Source organism: Saccopteryx leptura, chromosome 4 (genome assembly GCF_036850995.1).
Source record: "Saccopteryx leptura isolate mSacLep1 chromosome 4, mSacLep1_pri_phased_curated, whole genome shotgun sequence".
Classification (NCBI taxonomy): Eukaryota; Metazoa; Chordata; class Mammalia; order Chiroptera; family Emballonuridae; genus Saccopteryx; species Saccopteryx leptura.
Genome location: NC_089506.1, coordinates 35,058,466 through 35,075,333, shown reverse-complemented (window position 1 = coordinate 35,075,333; position 16,868 = coordinate 35,058,466). Strand labels below are relative to the sequence as shown.

At 38.8% G+C, this 16,868-nt stretch overlaps 1 protein-coding gene across 7 annotated transcripts in view; it reads right to left on the bottom strand.

The window, feature by feature from the left end:
* Positions 1-16,868, bottom strand: part of PSD3 (pleckstrin and Sec7 domain containing 3) — a 597,461-nt gene that overhangs the window by 109,199 nt on the left and 471,394 nt on the right. For all 7 annotated transcript variants that reach the window (XM_066380473.1, XM_066380474.1, XM_066380475.1 and 4 more), the window contains one exon: positions 6,304-6,347. In XM_066380473.1, the coding sequence (XP_066236570.1) occupies positions 6,304-6,347 (44 nt within the window). The remainder of the gene's footprint in view (positions 1-6,303; positions 6,348-16,868) is intronic.

The following is a 16,868-nucleotide window of genomic DNA, read 5'->3' as shown; positions in this document are numbered from 1 at the left end:
GTGTTACTGACAGGAGGCGAAATTCTTCTCACCTCTGAAAATGTATGTATGTGAGTATATCCCAATGTACACATACAAGATGGTCAGTAAAATCCAGACAAATATTGTCAAAAACATTCAGGGCACTATAGTAGCCATTGTATGTGTATTATGCTTCATTTAGAAATTATATTTACTACGTTTCTTCTTTGTCATTCTTTAACAAAAAGAAAGGCTTAGCAATTCTAACTCATCAGCATATTAGGGAAAAAACCCACTGTTCTTATATCCCAGCCTCTGTAATTCATCGCACCTCAGTGATTCTAAAATTGCTTTGGGACAAGTAGGTTACTGCCATTATAATCGCATTCCATCTGTTCACCAACCTGTCTGCTCTGCATATTTTGAAGATAAAGAAAATGTGAAGCAAAGATAACAGTGTTTATAAAATTCTATCACTTTTGTCACCATATTTGTGGATATTAAAAGTTATACCCATAAAATTCTTGCAAATTCTAAGTACTGATCTCAATCTCAGCTTTGAGATGCCACTTACACAGAAAGGAGACTTTTTTTTCAACTTACCCTTTTAAAGCTAAGAACTGGATGGTAAATTCTTTCCAATTAGATGGCCAAGAAAAATATGTACTTAGAGATTGAATACTAAGTGTGAGCTATGGTTCAGATTCTTAATAAAATGATATCTCACAGAGCTATATGAGATAATCTTCCCTAATTTTAAACCTGAAACCTTTCCTCCATTAAACACCAAAACTCAGGAGATTGATCCATGTTCAGTATTATTTTCAGCGAATAAATTTTTAAGTGATATCAATCCTTTAGCTAATAATCCACTTTGCATATCCACTATATATATTTAGATTTACCCTTACTTAATATTCGTATGGATTGTCTCTTAAATGTGTCTTCTAAAATTGTAAAGTCCATCAATTATTAACACTAGAATTACTACAATATATAAAGTTTACTACAAGTCCAGCATGATGCAGTATATTTTCCATGTTAGAAATGTGAGGATAGTCTAATATATAGCAACAATGGTAGAAATGTTAAATTCTATTCTATTTTAGTATTTCAATGAGGCACAATGCATATCTAGAAAATGTTTAAGAATATGAGCACCTCAAATAAAGAACTGAGTTTTATTCATTCTTTATAGACAAATATATCAGTTTTATTAATTTTTAGTTAGTTCTCTTTCTAGCAATTACTTCTAATGCCAACCCTCCTACTTCTTTCCCCTCACACTCAAATTTTTCTTTATATATTTACTATATTTGCTATATCTACAAGCATTGTCTAAATTATAGCAATTTCTCTTTGTCTTAGTTTTCTCAGTAGTATTTACCAACCTACAGGTGGCTACTTGGAAGTTTCAAATGAGAATTACCTTTGGATTTCTTAGATCAAAATATCATATAAATGTTTTGACTCAACAAGATTTGAGTAAGAAAGTTATTATTTATATATACCTGCTCTTAAGAAACACTAACCTGATTAATGATAACACATATCTAGATTCACCAGGGCATTAAGATAATAAAATTATTAACAGAATAACATTGTAAAAATGAATTGCCATGATTTATCTTTTTATGCAAATAAAATAATTTTACCTCTAGGTAAGGTATATTTTAAAATAAAACAAAGAAACACCCTTTCCTTTAGGATACAAGTTCAAATATAAAAGATGTAGATAGGAATTTCAGTTCTTCTTCCTAGAGGGCTCTAATGCTAGCAAATTAAAAAAAAATATCGGGGAGAATTATAACAAAGAGAAATTGATAAAGAAAATTTAAATGCAAAGCAATAAATTACATTTACAAGCTAAAGGTGGCTCACCTAAATCAATCTAACTTAAAAGAAAACTCTCCTGATTGGAAAGAAAACTATCTTTTGAGATGGCCATTCCCATCTCAACAATTGCGACTACATTTTAATTGATATGCATTATAACATAAAATAAAATGAGAGTCAACACAATTATGTTAGATACAAAAAGGGACTAAATAATGAAAGTAAAAGTTCTAAAAGGGTTCCTTTCTTGGAAAGAATTTTTTCCCAAGACTGCATAACAAAGACACTGGAGCAGTTGTCAGTTTAGATCTAGATCCTTGGATTGGATAGAGAATTAAAGTGCCATGTGAATTAACAAGTACTAGTTACTCCACTGTCTTTATCTATCATTCTCTAACAATACACACAGATGCAAACACAGGGACACACTTCACACTCACAAGCAGCATTACATATATAATAATGGTAAAGAAGGAGGAGGAAATATTTGGAGAGCTTTCTCTACTTCCTAAAATCAGCCAATAAATGGGCAGCAATGGTTTCCTGAAAAGCTCAGCCATGATAAAAGTTCTTAACAATAACGACAACAAAAACAAACAATGAGCTGTTGGCATTTAAAACTATACTTTTTAAGGCTCTGGGATTACATAACACATGATCTGAAAGATAGATTCCAAGATGCTACCACGTCACCTTATTAGTTAGGACAGTTTGATACATGAGGGCATTCAGAAACAATTTACTTTAAAAGCAAAGGTAATAAAGATTTTAAACTGCTCTTGTAAAATGAGCAATAGGGTAATGTAAAATAGCAAAGTTTATCCCATGAGGCAACGTTGTAAAATGCTTCTTCAGAATTAAAGAGAACTGTGCATAATGATACAAAGCAAACGGTGTTGTGACCAGACATGGAGGGAAGTGGGGAGTGGAGAGGGGATCCCAGAGTGCATTATTTAAAATCAGTTTTATTGTATCTTAATTAAAGTGAGACTGGATATATAAATTTTTAAAAACCATGGTAAGAAAGATTTCTTGCAATTCCTAAACACTGTTGTACAATAACAGCAATAAACAAGAGGAGACCATCACTTTTCCTAATGAATAATATGCACTGCTTTTCCTTTTGGTTAGTTGTTATGTTCTCTGAAGACCTTCATGCAGCTCATTTTAAACAATTCTAACATAAGTTATAAGCTCCCATACCCACTACCACTCACCTCATCCCATCCCATCCTATCCTGATCAGAGAGAACCTACTCTTTACCTTTATTTTGTCATCATTTGTATTAAACTATAAAATTTGTGAAGGCCAGGGAAAATTCCTTAATGCCTTGTTTTTCTCTCTTACTTTTTGTTCTCTCCAAGTTTCCAGATATTGCCTACTACAAAGTCGTTCAACAAATAAATGCTTCATGAATAATGAACAACTGAACAAAGAGTCTGGGGAAGAAATGGTCATTGTCCTGCATGAGGGAGCTGAGACCTTCTGCAAGGTGGTTTAGCTAACTGCACTCTTCGCTACAATTCTTATGTTTTATGTTTTCCTCTTTGTGCAGTCCACCCCCTCCCACCCACTCCCATGTTGTGTTCTCATTAGGCAGAAAACCTGTCTTTTTCATATCTGTATCTAGGATACAGCACTGGGCCAGGCACAGAAGCAGCAGCTTAAAGATTTGTGAAATAGATGTAATAATGATCCTAGCTACCTAACTTGCCTGAGTGAAAAATACTAATAATTCTAGGAGCATTTAACAAGACTAAAAATTTAATATAAAATTCTCTTAATTTGCACTGTATCAAAAGCTGGCATAGAGACTTTCAGACATGTTTGCTGCCCAGCAAAGACTTGATGAGTATGTGGCTACAGAGAAACGAGGCAACACGGGGCTGCTCCGGGGAGCCAGGGTACCGGGAGTAACGCCTGACTTTGCCACTGCATTAAACTGTAACTTTTTTGGTGTGTGTGACAGAGACAGAGAGAGGGACAGACAGGGACAGACAGATAGAAAGGGAGAGAGATGAGAAGCATCAAATCTTAGTTGTGGCTCCTTAGTTGTTCATTGATTGCTTTCTCATATGTGCCTTGATGGGGTGAGGGGTGGGCTACAGCAGAACGAGTGTCCCCTTGCTCAAGTCATGGGCCTTGGACTCAAGCCAGCAACCTTGAGCTTCAAACCAGTGACCTTTGGGCTCAAGCCAGCAACCAAGGGGCCATGACTATGATTCTACACTCAAGCCAGTGACCCTGTGCTCAAGGTGGCGAGCCACATTCAAGCCAATAACGTCAGGTTTTCGAACCTGGGTCTTCTGAGTCCCAGTCCAATGCTTTATCCACTGCGCCACTGCCTGGTTAGGCACTAACTGTAACTTTTGACCTGTTAATGAATGCTACTTGACTTCATATTCATATATGAAATGAGAACTATTGGACTGAAGTAGTACTTTTCAAAAAAAAATTTTTAAGTTCAGATACCTTTAAAAAGAGAAATATTAAGTAGAATTCAAAATATTTATTTTAAAAAGATAACAGTGGGGCTGTTTTGATCAACCAAAAGAAGCGTGATACTTGTGGAAGGTAGAATTGTTTGTTACTTTCCCTCACTCCCTCAGTCACATCGCTTATGGAGGCTCCCAGCCATGTAGCTCCTAGGGCTTCCATGGAACCCAGAAAATCAATGAATTAAAAAACTCTGAGGTTGTAACATTCCATGATATGATTCCATAATTCAATTTCTTCTAAGGTTCTAAAATCAACGTCAGGATACCTCCCATGCAAATATAGTTATCCTACAAATTTTGTAGCAGCATCTTTGTAGCTGAGCTGGAATTCGAACCCAAATCTATGTGACTCTGGGGTCTGGGCTCCTGAACACGATACTCTGTTGATTTGACAAGGGGGGGGGGGATAGATGAATCCCGTTCCTGGTAAACTCCCACTCCCCACACATAGATAGCGTCCAGGATCAAGGTTTCTTGCACCAAGTTGCCACTGCACATAAATATAAATGAAGCCTACTGTAACAAATTCATATATCAAAAATCTAGATTTGCAATATAGATCCTAAGGGACATATTTATTTGCTTTTAAAAACAACTTTATAAAAGAATCCTTAAAATATTCTCTCCCCTAGTAAGACTATGCTTAAAATTATTTCATTTTTATTAGTTTTCTCTAGAATAGGATAGGATGTGCCTTCATCATTTCAGCAAGATTCTAACTACATTATTTATGTAATTGTTCTAGAAACTAGAAGTCCACTTTTACTTAAGAGAGATAAAATGATCATTTTGGATCTCAGATCATGAATTCTTATTAATCTTAATGAGTTTCCATTGAAATGATACATTGTCTTTAAGTGAATCTCATGATATCTATATATACATACATACACATAAGCCATCACATATACTTGTAAATATTACAGTCCCAACTTAGACTTTGAATCTCTAATTTAAAGCAGTAGTACCATATGACCTTACAATTAGTGGAAACAATTCAAGTGGTATTGATATTTTCTGTCCTTTCAAACATATTATATGTAAGATGAAGACAACTGCTAAGCCGCTTTTCCTCAAGGTACATATGAAAGAATAAGATTAGCCCTCCATGTTATGCTTCTGCAAACAAGTTCATTGCTGATTGCTATGTTAGGTCACATGGCAGAAAAATATTTATGAATGCTTAATATAAGTGAAAATCAAAAATAAAATTCACATGTAGTTCTCATTGAAAACCGTATTTGACCTAACTTCTTGACAACATCAATATAAACTTAGAAAAGAGTCTTCCTTAATAACTTCTTAAAGATTAAATTAACACTTATACTGATCAGTGAAAATTTAACAAGAGTGGTACATTCGTCTACACAGAGTAGGTATAATTAATCTGGAACAGTACCTCCCAAAGTATTTACCTTGAAATACTACATTGTACTGTCAAACAGGCTCAAGAAACATTTCAAATTGTATTCATCTCTTGGAGATTGACACTATATACTGGCACTACATAAGCTTCTGGAAGTTTTACAGTTAAAAAATGTTATAGTTTATTTTACCTACCATTTCTCAAGCTTATATATCAATACCCTGGTATCATAAGAAATAGGATTGGAAAACCCTTGATCTGTGACAATTTGACAGAGAAAATTAGAATAAGGGATGTACTTATTTTAAATGATTAAAAATCACTTGTATTAGAGTTTGGAATATATGTAATTTTATCAGATTTTCTTTTGGAATGCTGTTTTTAAAAGGATACATTAAAAAGGAAATTAAGTGCCTAGAGGTGTAACAACCAAATGAAAAGCAGAACAGGAGCATGCTGGGTACCCAGATAAAGACACGGGCATTTTGGGTTTGGTACAAAGTAGGTAAGACACTAGTGTAAAGTGAGAACTGTCCACGCATATTTAATCCTTCTCTCGGATCACCTCTAAACCATAAAGGAAGACAGAAGAAAAGAGCAAGCGGTTCATTTATTAAAAGGCTGACATCCAGTATACTTACGCTGCCCACTCAAGCTTCTCATTCTTGATTGAGTTGTACAGAGCCTGTAAAGAGAGAAAACAAGATGGAATTATTCCTTCATTCCATTCCACATTTTGAATTCAGACAATGACCAAAGCCAGAAGTCTGGAGTGCTTCAGAAAGCAATTCCCAAGCCCCTTGGCTGGTCACCCTCTGCAGAGACGAGGGACACACGGATGAGGCCAATATGCACAGGGTAAGCAGCATTTCATAAAGCAGATTTTTTACAAAGTAAAAAAAAAGTCTTTTTTAAGTAAGACACATATGACCATTACATTTGACCAATGAGATATTAATATTTATCCTATTTAAAACAGGATATGATTAAAATTAAACCATGTCTTCTGTTTTTCTTAGTCTTGTCATTTCACTAGTTTAAATATTAGAGTATTCAATACCTTTTCCTTAATGGAATAGATACAACTATATGTACAACAACTTAATGAGAAAGATACATGGAAGGAGTACCAGAGCCAGATTATAAAAAACCATCATAGAGTAATTCCAGAGTTTCTACACCAATGGCGCAGGCAGCTTTTACTGGTCTAACTTTATGACTGGGCTTGACAGTTGGTGCGATAGTGGTGTGTGTGAGGTGCGGAGGGGGAGGCAGCCAGCTTGCTCAGAGCCTTGGTAACGATAACGACGAGGGCGGCGTAAGACCGCCTCCCTGGTTCTCCCAGCGCTGGCGTTACACAGGCGCGCCTTGCAGTCAAAATGTTCCACTACCACAGCGATCCAATGAAATGCCACTCCACATCTCAACTTTCTCAATTTTGAGTAAGATGCTACAAGGAAAACACAAATGCACCTCTAAGATATAAAACCACAACAGCGAATCATGCTGAAGGAAAGAATAATGTAGGCGCATAATCACATTATGATGAAGTTGGAACATTTTTCTTCAAAAAAGGACTTGGACCTATTACACTGAGCAAAGACTAGACCGACTGTGAGATGGGACCAGAGGGGCTCGGGTGTCATTTAGCCCCTCATCTTTCAAAAGAGGAAATGGCAGGTTCACACTTTCCCGGGGAACAGAGCAGAGGGAGAAACGCCTCGTATTCCTGCCTCTGCCTTTCGCTCTTTCTTGTACAGGTGCAGGCGAGTCTACACGTGTGTCAACAGAAGACTGCATTCCAGTAGTAAGTCCCCTTTTCAGCGAAAACACTTCCAAATTCAGTTCAAATAGATTTAGGTTACAGATTTTATATTATTTATGGTTTAATACATGTATCCTTACCCAGTATCTTGACAGACTGGGAATTCTCCTATGTGATTACAATAGTCAAGTTTAACTACTGGCTAATTATGGGAGCTAATAAATTTTAAGACACATTTAATCATTATTAGGACATGGCAAAATGTGTCTTCAAATACAAAAATGATAAAACACCAAATTAAAATGAGGATAAATCAAGGCAATAAAAACCATGCTGTAAATTGTGTATTCTTTTCGAAGAACTCAGATTTCCTGAAGAACTAGAATAAACAAGCTAATATACAGCTAATGTTTCATGAGGCTGCACTTAGAGAGGTACAGTGACTAGACATCTCTAACTCAAGACTCAACATACTCTTACTGGATTAATGCCTTTTGAATGGATTCTATTATTTGTATGAGCCATTTTGAACCCACAAGTGCAAGTGGACTGAGAAACTATAATTGAGAAGAGATAGATCATTATAGGTTCTTTATAAATTATCACATTCAATACTACCCAGCGTACTTTAACAATGTGGTAAAGATTTTAAAAAATCTGTTTATAAAGGTAGTTGAAAATGATATTTAAGTTCCAAAATTTTTTGATACAGTCAATTCTGCCCTAGAACAAATTATTTCAGTTTTTTTTAATTTCTGAAAATATTTCACTTAAAGGGATATTGAATTCCAAATCAGGAAATTCTTGTTACTTAATCAGCTGCATACAATACATTAAGACTTGATTATAAAATGTCTTATATAAGTCAATAAACTTGCCACATTGTAAGTCCCTGTGTATATAACAAGATCACCTAAAAGGTGGATATTAACCTTTTCAACGGCAAAATTACAGAGATTTTCCATGAATTATTTTAGAGCTTTATGATGATCTGTTATTTTTCTTAAGGAAGCAAAATCTGTTTTTGCAAATGCATCCAACACTCTTATTACAACTCATTACAACTTCCTATCCTTTTATCTACATACTTAGCTTAGCTAAGAACTGAATTCCCTGGATTCCTCCTCATTCCTGGAATCCCTTTCCTTCCTGTGCAGCGAGGACCCCACACTCTATCACCTCAGACAGTCTTGTTCATGTCTTCTGTTGTATCTGTAACTCTTGACCAATCCAACTCTAACTTCTCCACATTTATACTCCCTATATATTAGTTAGGGTTTCTTTAGCTTCAAACACAAATACCTAAATTCTATCTTAAGGGTAAAGGGGACCTAATAGTTTATGTAGTCAAATCATAAAAGGATATGGATGAAGTTGGCCTTGGGACACAGGAATTTAAAACTCTCCCCGCCTCTCAGCTCTTCCCTTGCCAACCCAAATATCTCCACTCCTTCCTTCTTTACTACACAAGAAATGTGTTCTAAACCAGCAACGTCCATTCACATCTTTGTGTCTCTCAACGAGAGAAAACCAATAGTTCTGTCTCCTACTCCAGTTTGAAAAGATACCAGTTGGTGTGATTGAGGTCATCTGCTTTCTCCATGGACTAATCCACATGACAGGAGATGAGGTGCTACGATTGGGTCCACCCCTGGAGTCAAGGGGGCTGGGTTCTCTATAAAAGAGAAAGCAACACTGACCCCGCCACTGGTGGAATCTTCCTGAACTGAACAGGCTTCCCCCTTTGTAGGAGACTAATTCAGCACTAACAGAAAATTAAACAGTAGTACAAATTAATGCCACTGAAGATCCATCACCTCAAACTTCAGCAGAGCCTTCTTCAATCATGAGCCTCCTTTCACTTTTTGACACCTTCCCTAAAATGGATCTGCGCCGGCATGTACCCTCCCCTCCTTCTGATGGTTCTGATGGGCAAGGAAGGGGCACTCCACATCTCCTCACTGGCTCCCTGATAGGTTTCACACATGTGCGACTCTCCCAACCCCACTTCTGTAATGCAGTTGCGTCACCTCTGTTCCTCAGCTCCTCTTTTTAAGCCAAGTTTCTGAGAGATGCTTCTGCAATCCTTATTTCTATTTACTTCCTTCTCTTCCATTCAGCAATCTAGCGCTCAGCCCTGTTCCTCTATTAAAACTGATCACAATAAATTCATCCACTTCCTTCGATGCTAAATTCAGGCCACTTTTTGGTGCTCCTACATCTCTTCACCTTTCGGCAGCACTGAACACTCTCAAATTATTTTCTTCCTTATTTTCTGTGACACGTACATAGTCTCCTGAATTTTCTCCTGTCTCCTGGGATTAACTTCCTCATTACTCCTATCTTCCTCATCTTATCTCTTCAGCATGAATGAATTTAGGGGTTTTTTTTTTAGCCCACATGAACTCTTGTGAACTTCAGAGCGACTTGTCAGCTGCCCCTGGCTGTTCCCAAAGCATCACAAACTCAGTAAAGAGGAACTAGGGCATGAAGAACTAAAGATAAAGTGAACTCTCAATCTTAGGACATGCTCTTGGTGTAAGGTGTAAAATGTTTACTTTTTTCAGTACAGACACATGACATACAAAGCACCAGGTAATTTATGGTAATATAAGCTACTCAAAACAGAATCCTAGAACCGTGTTGGGCAGATAAAATGTATTATGCTCACTTTGTTAAAGATAACACGAGGAGGCCGTCCGCCCAGGTGATATTAATGTGTGTTGGGGTGGGCTAAAGGCAGGCAGAATCCTTGTAGCCTGGGGCTTGGTTTTGGGATTAAGCCTTTCCTACCCTTTTTGATGTGGGGCGGTACAATCCAATCATGCCTCAGAGAAGTGACTTTGTATTAGAGACTTCCCTACTTTGTATATTGGATTAAAGGTTGTGAAGCTACACTATAAAATGGGGGCAAAACGGGACTTGGCTCTTGGTTCCTGAGGTTAGCATGAGAGAGCAGAGAGAATAGAGCCAGCAGCAGGAGGAGGCCACGTGGAGGAGACCAGGAAAAGCAGCCAAGATGGCGGAGTGCTGAGTGAGAGGCCAGTCTGTGTAGAGTTTGTATCTGGGATAAGGAAGAAAATGGGGAACTGAGGAGAATAAGGTTGGTGAGCTAGAAACCTTTGATTCTAGGAAACTCGGATAAGTCAGTGGCTTTGTGAGCACTGAGTGTGACTGGGTTTTGGAGCCCAGTGTGTATTTTTACTTGCCCGCCGGGTGCAAGGTAGGATTAAAGGTTATGGCCCACCAGTTTTTGGCTCCATGGTTTCTTTACCGACTGTCCGAATCCAATGCGAACCTGCATGGGCCAGAAGGCTGCTGTGATAGTGGCCCCGGCCCTGCCTGCTGGCTTTACAAACCGCCAGAATTTTTCCAGCTGTTATTCCACCTTGTATCTGCCTAATGATGGCACAAGAATACGTCTTTTAGTAACAACATTTTCAGGACAAATTGTTAAATTCTCTAATTTCCACTCAAGAAAAAACAATAGAATTTCAGAGCTGAAAAGTGCTTTAGAGCAGTGGTCCCCAACCCCAGGGCCGTGGACCGGTACCGGTCTGTGGGCCATTTGGTACCGGTCTGCAGAGAAAGAATAAATAACTTACATTATTTCCGTTTTATTTATATTTAAGTCTGAACGATGTTTTATTTTTTAAAAATGACCAGATTCCCTCTGTTACATCCATCTAAGACTCACTCTTGATGCTTGTCTCGGTCACATGATACATTTATCCGTCCCACCCTAAAGGCCGGTCCGTGAAAATATTTTCTGACATTAAACCGGTCCGTGTCTCAAAAAAAGGTTGGAGATCACTGGTTTAGAGAATATGGAACAAATTCTCCCTTTCATAGGTGAGGAAAATGAAGCTCAATATTAATTAACTTGCTCAAGGTCCTGTAGCTGGTTTTCACAAACTTTGACTCAGCAATCACATTTCTTTTAGACATAAAGTAACTATGACCAACTATAAACTACATCCCAAACTTTATAGCACCATAAATATGTGGCTTAAGTTAAAGCCCATGTGAAAAGGTAACAAGCCTTGTACCACCCTTAGAATAGATTCAAATAAGGCTGGTCACTGTAATAGTACAATCTTAAAAGATGAGCTGGCCCTGGCCGGTTGGCTCAGTGGTAGAGCATCGGCCCAGCATGTGCATGTCCTGAGTTTGATTCCCAGTCAGGGCATACAGAAGAAGTACCCATCTGCTTCTTTACCCTTTCCCCTCTCACTTCTCTTTCTCTCTCTTCCCTTCCTGTAGCCATGGTTTGATTGGAGTGAGCTGGCCCTGGGCGCTAAGGATGGCTCCATGGCCTCTGCCTTAGGCACTAAGAAGAGCTCAGTTCACAATAGCGAAGATCTGGAAACAGCCCAAGTGTGTCAGTGGATGAGTGGATTAAAAAGCTTTGGTACACATATACTATGGAATACTACTCAGCCATAAGAAATGATGACATCGGATCATTTACAACAACATGGATGGACCTTGATAACATTATACTGAGTGAAATAAGTAAATCAGAAAAAACTAAGAACTGTATGATTCCATACATAGGTGGGACATAAAAATGAGACTCAGAGACATGGACAAGGGTGTGGGGGTTACAGGGTGAGGGGGAGGAGAGGGAGGGAGTTGGGGGAGGGGAGGGGCACAAAGAAAATCAGTTAGAAGGTGACAGAAGACTTTGGGCGATGGGAATGCAGCATAATCAAATGTCAAAATAACCTAGAGATGTTTTCTCTGAACATATGTACCCTGATTTACCAATGTCACCCCATTAAAATTAATCAAAAAAAAAAGAAGAGCTCAGTTGCTGAGCAACAGAGCAACACCCCAGATGGGCAGAGCATCGCCCCCTAGTGGGCTTTCTGGGTGGATCCTGGTTGGGGCACATGTGGGAGTCTGTCTCTGCCTCCACGCCTCTATGAATAAAAAAAAAAAAAGATGAGCTTTCAACAAGAGTCACTGTTGATAGGACACATGCTTGAAATGCCTTTGTTGGTGAGGATGACACTTGCTGACCGGATATTTTACTGTCAGTCCACTTATGACCAAAGGTATTTGTGACATGAATGGCTGAAAGTGGAGGTATAGTCTACATCCTTAGGGAAATAGTTTATCTCCAGCTATAGGAGGGGTTATCTGAGCTAGCTCACAGGCAGCAATGTTTGTAGGTAAATACTCATGGAAGGCTGCCAGTTCCCTGTGACCATGAGTTGGTACTAGGGGATAAATGGAGAAAGGTACTAAAATCAACGTTACTGGGCCACAGCAGCCCATATAAATTACATGCAGTGAGATGACAACTAGGTATCATAGGCTAAGCAGTGAATCCCCCAAAGATGACCAGGTCCTTAACCCCAGGAGCCTGTGAATGTTTCTGTATATAGCAAAACGTGTGCAAATGTGAAGTTAATGATCTCAGGCTGGAAAGAGTATCTGGGCTGAAGTGGTGCCCATCTACATAAGAAGGTGGCAGAGGGAGATTTTAGACAGAGAGGAAGCCATGTGAAGATGAACACAGAAACTGGAGTGATTAAACACAAGCCAAGGTATCCTGGCAACCAGCAGGAGCTGGAAGAGGAGGGAACAGATTCTCTTCTCCCTCTTAGATACCTTGATTTCAGACTTCTGGCCTCCAAAATTGTAAACGAATAAATTCCTGCTGTTTTAAACTACCGTTTGTAGTGATTTTGTTACAGTGGCCCTAGGAAATACACTAGGGTCTAAATGAAAGACATGTCTGAATAAAGAATAGTCATACCTATAGGCAGATATTTACCCATAGGCGGATTTTCAGAAATATTTCTAGAGTAAGTCCTTAGGTAAAACATCGTCTTTTACTCTACTGGTATAAACTGAAGGAAGGTATGAGGGTACTCACCAGAATCAGCAAAGAAATGTTTAAAGCATTGACTGTTGAGCCCCATCCCACATCTACTGAATCCCATTCCCAGGTGAGAAATCTATACGTGAATATTTCCCAATGCCTACACAATACTTTGCTATGAACCCTTGGTTAAAACTCCCCGCTTTACAAGTTTACCAATCTTTTCTCTAACTGAAATTCCTGCCACTTAACCAGGAGCTATACAACAATCATGCACTTCCACCGGGGCTCAACAGGAGAGAATGATTCTTCAAATTCAAATGAAAAAGCAAAGTTGCTTAAATTACAGAGATCAAGGTATCCTGATCTAAATTTACTTTAAAGTCTTTATTCCTCAATTCTGATTGCTTTCTGGTAAAATGCAATTTTCTTCAAGGCTTAGCACCGTCGTTGACAGTCCGCGCATAGGTCTCTAAAGTTTCCCCCTCACCACGCACGGTGTAACTACGAGTCTCTTTCTCCCTGTCTCTCTAGAAGCACATTTTGTACTCTATGAAATTTATGCATTTTAGTTCAATCATCTCTAAACTCCAATGATTTTCCCCCTCTGTGCTCCTTGAATTATTATGAAAAGTACAAAGGATAACAAAGCTTCCAATTTCCCTTAGTGAGACTGACAGTGGCCACAGAAAATTTTACCCAGCAAGGATTATGACACATCAACACCATGACTACCTCTGTCAAGTGCAATGCTGTTTCACACGGATATTCAGATCAAACAGACTTTTAAGTAGAGAATTAAATACGCACCCCTCTGGAAGTATTATCAGAGAAAGACTGTGTTTGAAAATGATAAAGGTTAAAAAATTAATGATAAACTAGTTACATCAAATAAATTTCAGATTGGTTAGAAAAGCTCAAAATACCTTAAAGCAATGGGCCTCAAGTTTTATTTTCTTCTCTATGCCTTAACATAATATTGAAAAACTGCATTATCCCTCATTAAGGAAGGCTCCCTAAAACCAATATTTATAACTGACTCTTCATTTGACCCCTTTACCTCTGAAGATTTTTACATCTGTGCAATATCAAAAAAATTATGAGTGAGAGTTATGTGGGGCTTTCTTGGACAGAGACAGAGAGAGAGTCAGAGAGAGGGACAGATAGGGATAGGCAGGAAGGGAGAGAGATGAGAAGCATCAGTTCTTCGTTGCAGCTCCTTAGTTGTTCAGTGATTGCTTTCTCATATGTACCTTGACCGGGCTACAGCAGAACGAGTGACCCCTTGCTCGAGCCAGCAACCATGGGCTTCAAGCCAGCAGCCTTTGGGCTCCAAGCCAGCGACCTTTGGGCTTAAGCCAGCGACCATGGAATCATGTTTATGATCCCATGCTCAAGCTAGCCACCCCTCGCTCAAGCTGGATGAGCCCGTGCTCAAGCCGGCAACCTTGGGGTTTTGAACCTGGGTCCTCTGCATCCCAGTTCAATGCTCTATCCACTGCGCCACCACCTGGTCAGGCTATGCTTTTTTCTTTTTTAAATGCCAGAAAGCAACTGTCAAACAGGTAAAAATGGATAAAACAGCATAAAACTTTGACCACAAGGGTATCATAGGTGGATCTATTTTAATGAGAAGTAGACACTAAAGAGGAGTTTCTAAAAGCACTCCCTTTAAACTACATGTGTTCCTGCACCTACTGGACAGTTTCATGCACTCAAGTATAAACGGGGTACATCAAATAGCTTCACAAGCAACCTCGTAGATACTCAATGCTTTAGCTCTCCTTCAAGGGTGACAGAAGCATACTCAATGTAACGTAACATATTGTGAATTTGTTCTTTCCCACATCTATAGTCAGATTTATTTTCTGGATGTAAACAGAGTCAAAAATCGATGCCCTGGACCATGAACTTAACCTTGTGTGTGCGGCACATACTGACCAACCAGCTGCAGCAGACAGAAACAATCTAACCGTGAAGCGTCTGACCACCGAGCAGACGCACCAGCACAAGCCCGTAACAGACACTACAAACTTAGAAAGCCCTTACCTTACGGAATGGGAATCTGAAGTGCAATTAGCAGGTATCATTCATCTCATAATAAACCTTTCTGAGGACATTCTATAGACTAGAGTGGCATCATGCTCAGTGCAGGTGAATCCACCCCACGCTCAGGGCCTCTTATGTGAGATGTGAGCAAAACATAATGTGCCGCTTCACCCAAGAGAGAATTAGTCAGCCAAGAGCATCACCTACCCTTCTTCTTCCCACTTACAATGTACAAGAAACTTTCACACACGGTACCTAATGTGCGACATTAGATTACATGTAGTTAGAGAACAATGAAATAGAACAGACCGATTTTCAGAACTTAAAGGGGAGGGGTGGGCATCTGTCACTAACTTGCCCTTTTAAGACAAATTAAATCCCTCTGCTGGCTTTTATTTTCTAAAGATGCAATCTGAGAGGGTTATGTAAGGCTATCCTTTTAGGCCCCTTTCCAGATCTACCATTTTATGGTCCTGTAAGAAAAGATCGCAGAAATCTCCTGGTCAAACGCTCAAACTACTTCCTTCCCCAGTCCCTACCCCTCTGCCTGTGCCCCCACTAACTTTTTTTTGCCACAGTTGCTGATTAGCAGGATCGCTACCTGCCCTCAAATCTCAGGCACGACTATTATCAACTAACAACTAACCGTTTTAAAATTGCATGTGAACAAGAATGTAAAAGGGAGAGAGGGAAAGAAGGGGGAGAGAGAAACTGAATTGATTCTCTAAGGGGGAGGGGGGCACAGGGGCTCCCCTGATTGTCTGCTGTCAAATGGATCTTTTTCAGCTAAAACAGGAACCACCACGCCTTCATTATTGCCAAAGGTGAAAAATGAAGGGGGTAAAAGGTGCAAACTTACAGCTATAAAATAAACACGTCACGGCAGTGGAATGTGCAGCCCGGTCACTACAGGTACCAATACTGTGTTGCATACTTTAAAATTGTTAAGAGAGTAGATCTTTTTCTAAAATTTTTAATTTTGAAATTAAATTTAATGGGATGGCATTGATCAATAAGAGTACATAGGTTTCTGGTGAACAAACTCTAGAGCATTTGAACTGTTGATGCATTGTGTGCCCATCACTCAAAGTCAAATCATTTTCCATCACCGTATATTCGTCCAAGAGAGATTTTACAAAGTCCTCCTCAACAAGAAAAAATTTTATAACTATGTAAGATGACACGTTTATAATGAGACTTACTGTGGTGGTCATTTTGCAATGTATATAAATATCAAATCATTATGCTGTACACCTAAAACTAATGTTATATGTCAAAAATACCTTAATTTTAAAAAAAGCTGTAGATATATCCTAATGAGTTGGTTTGAATATCAAATCCAAATGCTTGTCCAACATCAGAAAACAAACTAAGACTCAAATATGCAGAGAAGTAGGTAAGTAACATAAATGAGTAAAGACAGCTAGGGAGAGACTCTAGGGAATTCAAGAAAGCTCCGTCTAGAGGAGCAGCTAATACTCAGCTGTAGCCTCATTTCAGCCAGGTGGGAACGTAGACTCACCCCTGCCAGCTCTTCCTATTTTTCAGAAGTAGCTAGA